The sequence below is a fragment of the Akebia trifoliata genome, chromosome 8 (assembly GCF_017979445.1).
Source record: "Akebia trifoliata isolate Shusen 1 chromosome 8, ASM1797944v1, whole genome shotgun sequence".
In the NCBI taxonomy this organism is placed as follows: domain Eukaryota; kingdom Viridiplantae; phylum Streptophyta; class Magnoliopsida; order Ranunculales; family Lardizabalaceae; genus Akebia; species Akebia trifoliata.
The window spans coordinates 37,344,690-37,357,473 of record NC_141382.1 but is presented as its reverse complement, the minus strand read 5'-3'; the positions used below and the strand labels follow the sequence as shown (position 1 = coordinate 37,357,473).

At 34.7% G+C, this 12,784-nt stretch overlaps 1 protein-coding gene across 3 annotated transcripts; it reads left to right on the top strand.

Annotated features, from left to right (window-relative positions):
• The first annotated feature begins 242 nt into the window (after positions 1-242).
• Positions 243-12,478, top strand: LOC147396673 (RAF-like serine/threonine-protein kinase 20). 3 transcript variants are annotated; one of them, XM_086451710.1, is made up of 9 exons: positions 246-511; positions 783-3,735; positions 3,819-3,905; positions 4,119-4,271; positions 4,473-4,636; positions 4,723-4,870; positions 5,148-5,270; positions 10,832-10,919; positions 11,870-12,478. In XM_086451710.1, exons 2-9 carry the CDS (start codon positions 1,201-1,203, stop codon positions 12,055-12,057), a joined length of 3,486 nt encoding a protein of 1,161 aa, XP_086307836.1. In that variant the 5' UTR covers positions 246-511; positions 783-1,200; the 3' UTR covers positions 12,058-12,478. The 3 variants fall into 3 exon arrangements, with proteins under 3 accessions (XP_086307837.1, XP_086307836.1, XP_086307835.1); XM_086451709.1 differs by having other exon boundaries at positions 729-3,735; XM_086451711.1 differs by lacking the exons at positions 10,832-10,919; positions 11,870-12,478 and adding an exon at positions 10,577-10,803 and having other exon boundaries at positions 243-511; positions 729-3,735.
• The last annotated feature ends 306 nt before the right edge of the window (positions 12,479-12,784 follow it).

Genomic DNA, 12,784 nt, shown 5'->3' with positions numbered 1-12,784 from the left:
ATCTCTAACTCAGCCTTATTTAACCATGGACATAAAGGTCCTAGGGACCATTATGGATTGAATTGGATCGACCCGGATCCAATTTGGGATCAGTTGACGACCAGATCTCCATTTCCAATCCTTTTTGAGTGTTTCATTCAGGGCGGTGGACATTGGGCCCACAACATCAAAAGCAGGAAGAGAGGGAGGGGAATAAAAAAGGTTAATAAATAAATAAAAATTTCTTTTGAGTGAGACACAGAGGAAGAGTTAAAAAGAAAAAATAATAATAATTTTTATAAAAAAAAATTGTTTCAGATACCTCTTGAGTTTATGCCTCCTTATTCTGGTATTGGTGTTTGTATCCCATCCATCAATTCAAACAACACCTCAAACAGTCAAAATTTCCTGAATCAAATTCGAATTCCATCTTTTGGGTTCTTCCAATTCGATCCCTAAATAGATCGAGAGGAAGAAAAATCGAATTTGGAAAGAGAGAGAGCTCTGGAGCTCATTAATAGAAGAAAGACAGGTATATGTGTTCTTGAACAATTTTTTTTTTTTTTGTAGAAATTCTACCCTGTCTGTTTGATTTCACTTGATTTTGATTGTTACCCATATCGAAATTTTTTATTTTGAAAGATACCCAAATCTCGAATTTTATAATATGATTTTTGTTAGACAATCATCTCGAATTTTCTTCTAATTCCTTCACTACTTCTCTGATTTCTCATTATTTTGTGATTCAGCTGTTTGATTCTTGGAAAATTCTCCAATTGAATTCCTATTGTTCCTGTGCTCAGATGGCGGGAATTTTCAGGAGGGTTGAACCTATGATGAGTGTTCTCTAGCTTTTCTGTTTTTCTTTTTGAGTATTTTACCGGACAGGATTTGATTGATAGTTAATTATTGGATACCCATTTTGGTTCGACTCTCGAATACTTAAGGGATTAATGTGGTTGATTCTGAAGGTTGATGAACTATGTGCATAAACCATTACAGTTGAGCTACATTTTTTTCCACCCGTTTTCGGTCAAATTCAAATGTTTTTTCAGTTAAAATAGATATCTGAAGCTGAAGATTTGCATATTTTATTGTAAGTGCTGGATAATGACCTTCACCATTGATTTGGAAATTCGATGGAGAGACGAAATACGGCTTCGAGGAGCTAGAGAATGTTATCATGCAGCTAAATAAAAGAGAGGGATTTCAATTGAAACCATGAAAAATGTGGCTGTTGGCCCTTCAGGCCGGCGGATACAGCAAGGTTCAGCTTCTGTTGTTTCAGATTATGGATTCCCTACAAGACAACATGGGCATAATGTCTTGCCACAGACAGGTGAAGAATTTTCTCTAGAGTTTCTTCAGGATGGGGTCACTTCAAGACTATCCAACATTCCTAATATGGATCAGAGCCAGTTCAAGAGAGCGGGATTTAATTTCAATCAGAATCATCAGGTGGGGTATGTGGGTCTCACTGGAATTCTTGGACTAACGAGAACGGATTCTGAATGTAGTAATGATGTTCCAGACGTGAAGGTTGAGAGCAAGGCTTATTCCGATAAAGCAAGCAAATATCACAAGGAGATTAGTGTTGGTGGAAAAGAATCGATGACTTATTTTGATCAAAATCAAATGAATTGCTATCGAGGGTCAACTGATCCACCTGTTTCAGAGTCTCTTCATGGGTACACCCCTTATGGGTCCGGAACTTCCGATGGTTCACAACTTGGAAAGATGAAATGCCTTTGCAGCTTTGGTGGAAGAATTCTGCCAAGGCCAAGTGATGGAAAGCTTAGATATGTGGGTGGGGAGACACGGATTATAAACATAAGAAAGACCCTTTCATGGGTTGAGTTTGTACGGAAGACAATGGAAATTTGCAATCAACCGCATACAATCAAGTACCAACTCCCTGGTGAGGATCTAGATGCTCTTATATCTGTGTCATCAGATGAAGATCTTCAGAATATGATGGAGGAATACAATGGGCTTGAAAGGGTTGATGGTCAACGACTTCGATTATTCCTCATCTCTTCAAGTGAATCCGAAAGCCCATGTTCTTTCGAAACAAGGGTTACAGAACAGAAGAATTCTGAATATGAGTATTTTGTAGCTGTTAATGGCATCGTGGACTCTACTTTCAGGAAAAGCTCTAGTGGGCAGAATTTAGCATCCCAACTGGGACATAATGTTGATGGAAATTCGAATTTCCCCACTTCATTGCATCCTTCGGAGATCAGAGATGATGTTAGTTCTTCAAATTTGGTAGGGATGTTGTCACATCCTCCTGACCAGTTTTTTATTGCTCCCCAAAATCCAACCAAATCTCCTAATCAATTACCACCCGACAAGTACTCCATTGATACCACCAGTGATTGTGATCCTCCACATGGTCCGACACCATCGGTCCATCATTATTATCCTAACAAACAAGTGTTGGATATCAAAAAACCAAATCAACCCCGTGGAGTACATTTCCATGAATGGAGACCCAACGAAGATTTTGCGGCTTTACCGGCAATGGGCCGAAATAATAGTGATTTGGATGAGTATTCCTGTGAGAGGCCAATGGTCAAGGAAAGGGCCTTTCATTCTGACAAGTTGCTCTCTCAGCTCGAAGATCTGTCAGGATCACACGAATCGTCCAGCTCTCGTCGTGGGATTCCTCAAGTGCTTTCTGATTCACAACTGCAAGAACATGGGGATAAGTCTGTTTATTGTTTCCAAGAAGTAACCAACCCAAGTGCCTGGAACAATGGGCTGATACAACTTGAAAATACCGACATTTCCAATCCTGAGTTCCAAAAGAATTTACCAAATACAGAGTCAATTGGCTCCCTGAGGAATCTGTATTTGCCAAATTCTTCTCATTGTCCAGATGTCTCTGATAGAAATGAATGTATTCGCTTGGGCGCTCCCGATCTTCGTGAGAAAGATCAAACTACCGAAGATGAGTCGAACTTGATTTCATTAGAGCTTTACAAGGAAAATCCTGGATCGAATCTTAAAATGTTGAACTTGATGGATGAAAAGGGTTCTCTTCTACATCAGGAATTTTTTCCAGATATAGTAAGAGAGCAAATTCAAGGATTCCAATTGGACGAAACAACATCTGATCTTCTTGTGAAGAGCCAAAGAGTTGACAAGGATCAGAAGTGTGCTTTGACCGAACCAATGAATGCTGAACCAAGAAATGAGAAAAGCAGAGTCTTGCCATGCACATCTTCTGATGAAAATACCCCTATGGATCCTGTTTGTGGTTCCTCCAGTGCCTTATCTTCTTGTGCATCACCTTCGTCACTACCCGTTGTGTCTCAGAAGGAAATGGGTGATCAAGAACCGATAGTCATAAACTCTATAAATTTAGCTCCTTTAGTAGGCACTGTTGCGGAGGCAAGCTTGAACTTGCATATAAACGAACCCTCTCTTACTTGGTCTTTGTTTCAGAATCAGGTTGCTGATTCTTCAAGGATAGATGTTTCTCTCCTTGATGAGGCTCCTGTGATTTATCCTAATCATAAGGTTGATAAGCTGGATCCTGGGGGGTACCCTAGTAAAGTGTCCAATGTGGAAGATGTTATCTTAGTCAAGTCAGATCCCACTGATAATAGTTATGTTCAACAAGATCAATTGGAATCATTGGTTATGGTTGAAGATGCAACAGATAGGATGGCTCTCGACATCCACTTTTCCTCAACAGTTGTTCCACATGTAGCGGATGCCAAGAACATCACTCCAGGGTCTGGGTCCCAGGTAACATTCTTTTTTTCCATTTCGTTCAGACCATTTAGTTTTGAGTCTATTGAGTCACTGTTACTTAAACTTCTATGCCATAGGACATTAAAGCTGATGAATCAGATACAGATGAACCTATCAGTGATGCTGCAATTGCTGAAATGGAAGCATGCTTCTATGGTTTACAGGTTTGAATTCATTTCTAATGTTATTCTTAATTTATGAGTATAGGTTTCCTTGTTTAACATGCGTTGTTTGGGATTATTAAATAGAATGGTTTGAACATGCAGCTTCTTGTTTCAATTTCTAATTTAAGAGTGAAGTTTCTTTCTCTCTTTTTCATTTAGTAGGAAAGTTCGAAACTTTATATGTAGCTGAATATTCCAGATACTCATGGGCAGATCATAAAGAATGCCGATCTTGAAGAAATAAGAGAGTTAGGATCTGGTACTTTTGGAACTGTTTATCATGGGAAATGGCGTGGAACAGACGTTGCTATAAAGAGAATAAAGAAGAGTTGTTTCTCGGGGAGATTATCTGAGCAAGAGCGATTGGTGAGTCCAGAAATAAAAACTCTTTAAGTGCTGAAATTTCTTTTATGGCATCCAAGATGTGTGTTAATTCTATGGTGATTTACGTATGAATTGGGGTGCTTTTAGCAAAAGTTGGTGTGGCAATAGAATCTCACTTAATTTATTAGCTATGGAAATGTACCCTGTACGTGATTGTGAGTGATTATTCTTTTGCTTCTGCAGACTAACGACTTTTGGAGAGAGGCACAAATCCTCTCAAAACTTCACCATCCAAATGTGTTAGCCTTTTATGGGGTGGTTCCGGATGGGGCCGGGGGTACATTAGCGACCGTAACTGAATTCATGGCGAATGGATCACTCAGGCATGTCTTACTAAGGAAGGACAGGTGAGTTCATCTCCACTTGGTTCTCTGTTTTTGTGTCCCCTCTAATTAGCTAATTAATTTATGGGACATTGGAATGCTTCTTGTAGGGCACTTGATCATCATAAACGGCTCGTAATTGCAATGGATGCAGCTTTTGGCATGGAATACTTGCATTCGAGAAATATTGTCCATTTCGATCTCAAATGTGACAATTTACTTGTCAATATGAGAGATTCCGAACGGCCTATATGCAAGGTGATTAGTAGTAGAGAACCTTATATATAACGGGCTGCTTGGGCCATGTTAATGATTAGTTGGACTTGGATGTGTCTTTGAGATCGGTGTTTGGGATTTTAGCTTTCCATATACGCAATACTAGTTCTTGAAACCTTGGGTGCCTAAATGTAGAAAACCTTTACCTACCAACAATACTAATTTTCACTCTGGACAATTCTCTCGAAGATTTGCTCCATTATTTACTCTTTATTTTTATCATTTCTGGTCATGGTTGCTGGAAATTGACATTTTTCAGGTTGGAGATTTTGGATTGTCAAGGATTAAACGCAACACTCTAGTCTCAGGTGGTGTACGAGGAACCCTCCCATGGATGGCACCAGAACTATTGAATGGTAGCAGCAACCGAGTTTCTGAGAAGGTTCGATCACCATCATTCATGGATTTCATACATATTACCCGAACCCCACCAATGTACACATGCCAATAGGAAATGGCATGAGGTGGGACATGGGATCTATGTCAAATCTGACTCAGCTGCACACACATGCAAGCAAACGTTTTATACCTTATGGGGATGTTAGCATTCTCCACCATATTCACTTTCCTAAAATACCCATACCCTTTTTATTTTTTTAATGAAAAAGACAAGCGTATGTTGGTCTTTTGCTTGATTTTTATATAATGAATGGTAAAGGCATTTTAGTTTTTAGATTTTAATTCTTGTTTGTAGTAAATGCTTTGGCAATCAATGCCAACATAATAAATGTATTTATCAAGAGCATAATAAATGCATTTATTATGTAAAAGACAAAAATACCCTTGTCTTTTTCACTAAAAGACAAAATTGGCAAGGGTATTATTGGATGTTATCATTCTCCATATCCATATATATATATATATATATATGGGTCAGGTTCGGTAGCTAATGTTAGGGAGCCAACACGGAGCAATCGATTTGTCCTATATGGCTTAAAAGTTTCGGATTGAGCTAGTGTTGCCAAATGTGATCGCATATGCTATACAAAAGTATGTGATCGCATATTGTAATATGCGATGACATATACAATATGTGATGACATATTACTCCAATAGGCAATGATTTGACCATTGGAGCATTAAATTCAAATTTTTTTAATCTATCTTTTCCTACAACTATTCTATTTCCATCCCCTATTCATGCATTATTCTAAGCTATTTCTTTTATTCTTTCACTCACATATATTCTCTTTAAATCTTATTTTTACTTTATTTTTTCAAAATATTGAGTTTATGCATTCTAACATAAGATCATAGTATCCAATGATTAAACTATTAAAACAGAATCCACGTTAATTATCTAGAACTAAAACTTGAACTTGATAATTAAAGTAGGCCACCTTTGTATCATGAATAGTTTATATATTATTGACTATTTAGCTTCTTGAGTTCGTTTATTCTTGTTACTAAGGCTCCGTTTGATATCATTGTCAAAATTTGCTATCAGATTCTGCTGTAAGAAGCAATTGTAAAATGCTGGAACACTGAAAAGTTTGTTTGATAGAGTCTTGTAAAAGTGTTGTGCTGTTTACTAGAATTTGGTAATTATTGTTTGATACAGCTACTGGATTCTACTGTATTTTGGTAAAATGACCAAAATACCCTAATAAATATATAATTACACTAAATATATATAAATATAATAAATTTATATTAAAAAAATTATTTTAATTTAAATAAATTTATAAATTTTATAATTTTATCAAAATTTCGACAGCATCTCTAAAAAATGGATATATGTCTTGATAAAGAAAATACCTGCATAATACACAATCCAACATGTACATAACATCCTATATAGATAACATATCTACATAACATCTAATTTTTATTTTGACATCATTTAAACATAATAACCATAGCTAATATAATAAGTAGAACTGAAATAAATAAAAACATGAAAAATATGCATATAAGATATATTTTTCATTCTTCTTATTTGCTTCCGTTATTTTATCTTGAGTAAAATGACCAGAATACTCTTAATCTTGATAATGCACTCAAAGTGCACCAAAAATGACCAGAATACTCTAATAAATATATAATTACACTGAATATATATAAATATAATAAATTTATATTAAAAAATTATAAAAATAATTATTTTACTTTAAATAAATTTATAAATTTTATAATTCTATCGAAATTTCTCCAGCATCTTATCTAAAAAATGGACATATGCAATTTTCCTGATAAAGAAAATACTTGCATAATACACAATCCAACATCCACATAACATCCTATATATATAACACATCCACATAATATCTCATTTATATTCTAACATCATTTAAACATAATAACCATAGCTAATAATAAATAGACTGAAATAAATAAAAACATGACAAATATGCATCCAACAAATGCATACAAGATATATTTTTCATTTTTCTTATTTGTCTCTGTTACTTTATCTTGAATAACATTATCATCGATAATGTCAACTCCATCTGCCCACACAAAAGACCCTGCATGTTTATATAAAGTAAAATAACACATGAATTAATATCAATCTAATTATATAAGTAGGCACATAATATTAATATTAATGAGATATTATCTGCCAAGATAGACACCTATAAAACATCCTCCCATAATTTTCTTTTGTTTTAACTGTAATTAATGTCATCACTCGACCACATGAATAAAATGGTGGATACATATAGGTTGCCATCAATGCAATTTATCATACACAAAAACAGAAATAAATAAGCATGGAATCTTGGAAATATACTTAAACATAGTATAATTTTTATCCTAACATCGAATAATAATATTTACACTTACAATACAAAGTAATAAATATAATATGAAAATGTATTAATAATTGCCAGTATAAATGGCATCGACTATTGAATTCCTCTGTATTTTCATTGTTTGTTGGCTCTGACGACTTACTGATGGGGAACTGGATACTCTTGATCAGTGATGCTCTCTTCTTTCTCTTCCATTGATCTTTCTTCCTTGAATCGAGCAAATTCTTCATCAACAATGACATATTTCTGATAAAATTGTACAATGCCATGCAGACAATAATAATATTTTGTTGTTTGTCTAAATTATATGAACGCATCAACTTCAATATTGGCCATTTTGCCTTCAAAATCCCAAATGTCTGCTTGATCATGCTTCAAAGTGAAAAATGTAAGTGATTGAATAGTTCTTTTCGACCATTTGCCCGTGATCTCATATAGTCTTGTAGATCGTATTGAACACCTCAATAAGGTGCGAGATAACCATCCATGAGTGGGTACCCAGCATCTACCAGATAATATTTACCTATTATAAAAAAATAAAATTTTATATTATAAATAAACATATATAATTGACAAACTTTTACATACAGACCTGGTAGAAAATACGAAAAATTTAAACTGAGATTATTCAATGTATCAAGGGAGACACGTGGATTATTAGCTGACCTTTCCCAACCAACCACCACATGAGTGAACATGTCAAACGGACATGTTGCCATTATATTTTGTGTGAGGCCCTTATGTCCTCGATATCGCACTTGTTCTTCTATTGGTACAAATACACTAATGTGTGTCCTGTCTATTGCTCCAATACAACCCTACATATATTTTAATATATTAATTTATAAACATTAATAAAATAATTTTTTTTAAAGTATATATATAAGAAATTATCTTAAAATAAAACAAAAAATGAGGATTGTTATGGATATGCGGGGAGACTTCATTAAGGTTGGGAGGTACAATTAAGGACATTGACAAGTTCACAATAGTCAAAAGAATTATGTTGAAATACTTGCTAACTATTTGAATTGAGTGAAACAAAACGATTTACAATTATTTTGTGCCCTTAATTGTGTTCTATTATCAATAAGAACATTTCTACTTATTCTTGAATAGTAACGTATCGTTCCATCTTTAATAGATCTCGCTCCTTTAAAATGGTACATAGATTCAGAAAGACGTGTCTTTCCATTCTAAATAGTGCGTGACATGTTATAGGATTATCATTTAGTATATCCCGCACAAAGTCAATTTCTGTGTACCAACTATTACTATGTGGCTCTCTAATTAAGAAATTCTTGTAATAAAATAAAGAAGTTATGACCATTCCTGTCGTGACTATATTTAAAATACTAGGATCGATAGTATTAGTGGTATCACCATTTGAATTGATGGTATCAGTCGCATCATCATCTGAATCCATATAACCTGTATTTGAATCCATATTAAATTAAATACAAACCAATTTATAATACAGAAATAAAAAACACAATTAAATAATATCCACCACATACAACATAAATCATCATTCATAATATTAATCACAATATCCATCCAACATAAAATAAAATATCTATCCAATATAAAATAAACAGAGTATATTGCATCATATTAGTGAAAAAAGTAATATGGTGTACCCTATAGGTGCATCATAAAACTAACATAAAAATAGATAGAACATGGAAAAAAATGTCTAAAAATCCTTCCTAGTCAGAAAATCAGCATCTTGCCCTCCAACCACCCAAGACGAATAGCTGTTAATCGTAACTCATAAAAAACCTTTCTAAATTGCTTGTTCTTCATAAACATCTTTAATGCAAAACGATAGTGATCACCGTTGGGGGTTACATCTGTTAGCTGGTCTAAGAGGTTGATGGACTCTTGAATACTAACTTCTTTAATAGGAATGGGGTTGCATGAAGCAGATGTCTGGGTGTGAATTATATCTACGAGCTTATCCAATGTCTAGCCAATTCGCATAGCAGTAGTCATCTTTTGTATACAACCTTGAGGGTGTAGAGTATCGCCACCTTTACGTTGATCGGGATCTGTGGGTGGGGATACAATAGGGATAACATCATCCTCAAACTTGTCAGCATCATCAGGAGTCAGGTCTAGAGGTGTCCGAGACTCCGGAGGTTGGGTCTCCATGACATCATCTAGATCATCCGCATCAAGGTCCTCTTTTTGGGCTTCTGATGCAGGCGAACACATCCGCCCACCAATAGCATATGTACTTCCAAAGATGACCTTGATAATTAAAGTAGGCCACCTTTGTATCATGACTAGTTTATATATTATTGACTATTTAGCTTCTTGAGTTCTTTTATTCTTGTTACTAAATGACTAAATGTAATTAATTTTATTCAATTTGAAAAATAAGTGCTATACAAAATCCAAATATATATTGTTATAGGTTTGTTTTTATTTTCTTATATTTTTCTGATTTTTTAAATATTTCCCCATTTTTTTTCTCATATTTTACTGTTTTTATTTATTTTAAAAAATAATAATATATATTTTGTGCAATATGCGACCGCATATGCTATTTGATAACATTGGATTGAACTGATTTTTTGTGAGGATGATCACTACGATGAGGAGATCATTCTCACAAAAAATCAGCCCAATATGAACCTTCTAACCCCATCGAAAGTGATTAGAATTGTGGACTATTGATTTTTAACGATAATTTATAAACCACTTTTGATGGATTTAGAAGTTTTAGATTGGGCTTATTTTTGTGACGATGATCTCCTTACCCTACAAATCATCCTCACAAAAAATCAGCTCAATTCGAAACTTTTAAGCCATATAGGACAAAATTGACTCCCTAACGTTGGCTGCTGAACGCCACGTTAAAATATTATTGTATCAGAAAAATATATGGATCTCGCACCATGGTTCAAAGTTTCATTCCGTTTGGGAGTGTTTGAAGGAACATTCTGGTTTTGGGCGGGACTGGAACAAAAACATTGAATGCTTCACGTGACTGAAAGATAGCCTTGAGAGGAGATTTTAAACCTTGTCTTGCGCTTACTCTAGGCTTTGGCGGTTAATTAAGCGGCTTCAACATTAGGACCGATACCCATAACCAACACCAAAACGCTACTCAGAAAAATAAGAAGTGTGGAAGAAAATATAAACTGTTTTGTAACTAAATGCACAATTTGGGTTTTGACAGGTTGATGTTTTTTCATTTGGCATTGCAATGTGGGAGATCCTGACTGGGGAAGAGCCTTATACCAATATGCATTGTGGTGCAATCATAGGTGAGACATTGTCATTAACCTAATAATTAATTGCTTGTTGTTTTGAATGGAGAATTTTTATATGACCTATATCAAATTTTTGCAACCATGACATGTTCTATATATTGATGTCAAACCCAAAGAACACTACAATTAGAAGGACCCCACCATTATTTTTAGAAACATTGGTGAATGTGATTCTTGTGTTATGCGCATGTTTGTATTTCATGTGACACAATAACCATTCCTTTACCTGTTTTTGTGTCGTATGTTATTATTACATTTGTCCATACCAATGGAAGATATAGAAAACCAAAAACTTATTTCCAACTTCTATTAGTATCATCATCAAAAAGACTAACAGAAATGACTGAAATGCCCTTGTCTTCAACATCTTGTAAAAAACCTTGATCCCCCCCCCCCCACACACCAAAAAAAAAAAAAAAAAAAAATTCTTCAATCTCTTATAACTCTAGGGTTTTCTTTTCTTTTCTTTTCATTTTTTAATCTTCAACCTCTTGTTAAAAACCCTTGATTTCTCTTCCCCAAAACCCCTTTCTTGTTCTGGTGGATTGAAGGTTGAAAATGGGGATAAATATTTTTTACACTATATGTTGAAAAGATCAAAGACGGTGTGTTTTTTTTTTTTTTTTTGGGGGGGGGGGGGGGGGGGGGGGAATCAACAATTTTGGGAAGAGTTTGAAGGCGCTAGCATTTTGGTTAATGTCTGTCAAGGCTGGTATGTCATCAATTTGAAAACTGGGGGCTCTCTTATTTTCTCCAAAACCCAGTGGAGTACCTCAAATTTACCCCTTTTTTTTAAAGATGTTCACAGTAACGTAGAAGTAATTTATAGAGACTATTTCCATCATTTTGAGTTTTTTCTGTTTATTTAGTTAAATACTGGAACCATGTCACACTCTTATCCAGCACTAACAAAAATTCCATCTTTTTGAAATCTATGCGTGAAGGGGGGATTATGAGCAACAAGCTTCGTCCACCCATTCCAGATCATTGTGATCCCAAGTGGAGATTGCTAATGGAACAGTGCTGGTCGACTGATCCGGCAGCCCGACCATCTTTCACTGAGATAACAAATAGTCTGCGTGTTATGTCAATGGCTCTCCAGACGAAGGAACATAATCAGGCAAAGAAATGAAGCCCATCATATACGCACACAAGTCATTTTTTAAGAGCCTGCACGGTGCAATAGCCTCTCGCTTGGATTAAAAGATAAAACCTGTTGAGATTGAGAGTGTGAATAGTATGGGTAATATAGTTTCACACCTTTGTTGATAAATTTATTTGTTTATTTTTACTCCTATGTGAATACCTCAGATCAAATTATGTATCACAGAGTACATATTGTGTTTAAGACATTATTTAGCTTGCATACGAGGTTTTGCATATTGTTTCTTTGTATGGCTTGATTCAGTTAAATTTTATCGAGGAGGGTTGTGTTAGGTTGAAAGTGGTGTTAAATATTGTCACAAATCAGGCGTAAAATATTATTGAACACTTTAAAGATTTTGATTATATTTTTGTTGATTACTAATACGATATATTTGATTGGATGAAAATTCTTGGTGATATGAATTATATAGGATGCCTTGACTTTTCTATTTCATATGTGGGAAGCTGGTTATAAATCAGGATTTAGTTTGAGGGAAGAACATTTGAGAGAAGTCCATTAGAAGGTTTTGGCTTCTCGAATAGGCAAGATACAAGGAGGCCAGCCAACCCCCGCTAATATATTATATTAATTTTTTTGAATGTTTTTGTTGAATGATTCTATTTTATTAGTTTTTTTTTTATGTCTTTCTTCCTAATTAGTTTTTTCCACTTATTAGACTATGTAATCACCTTTAAAGCTTAATTAGGATTTT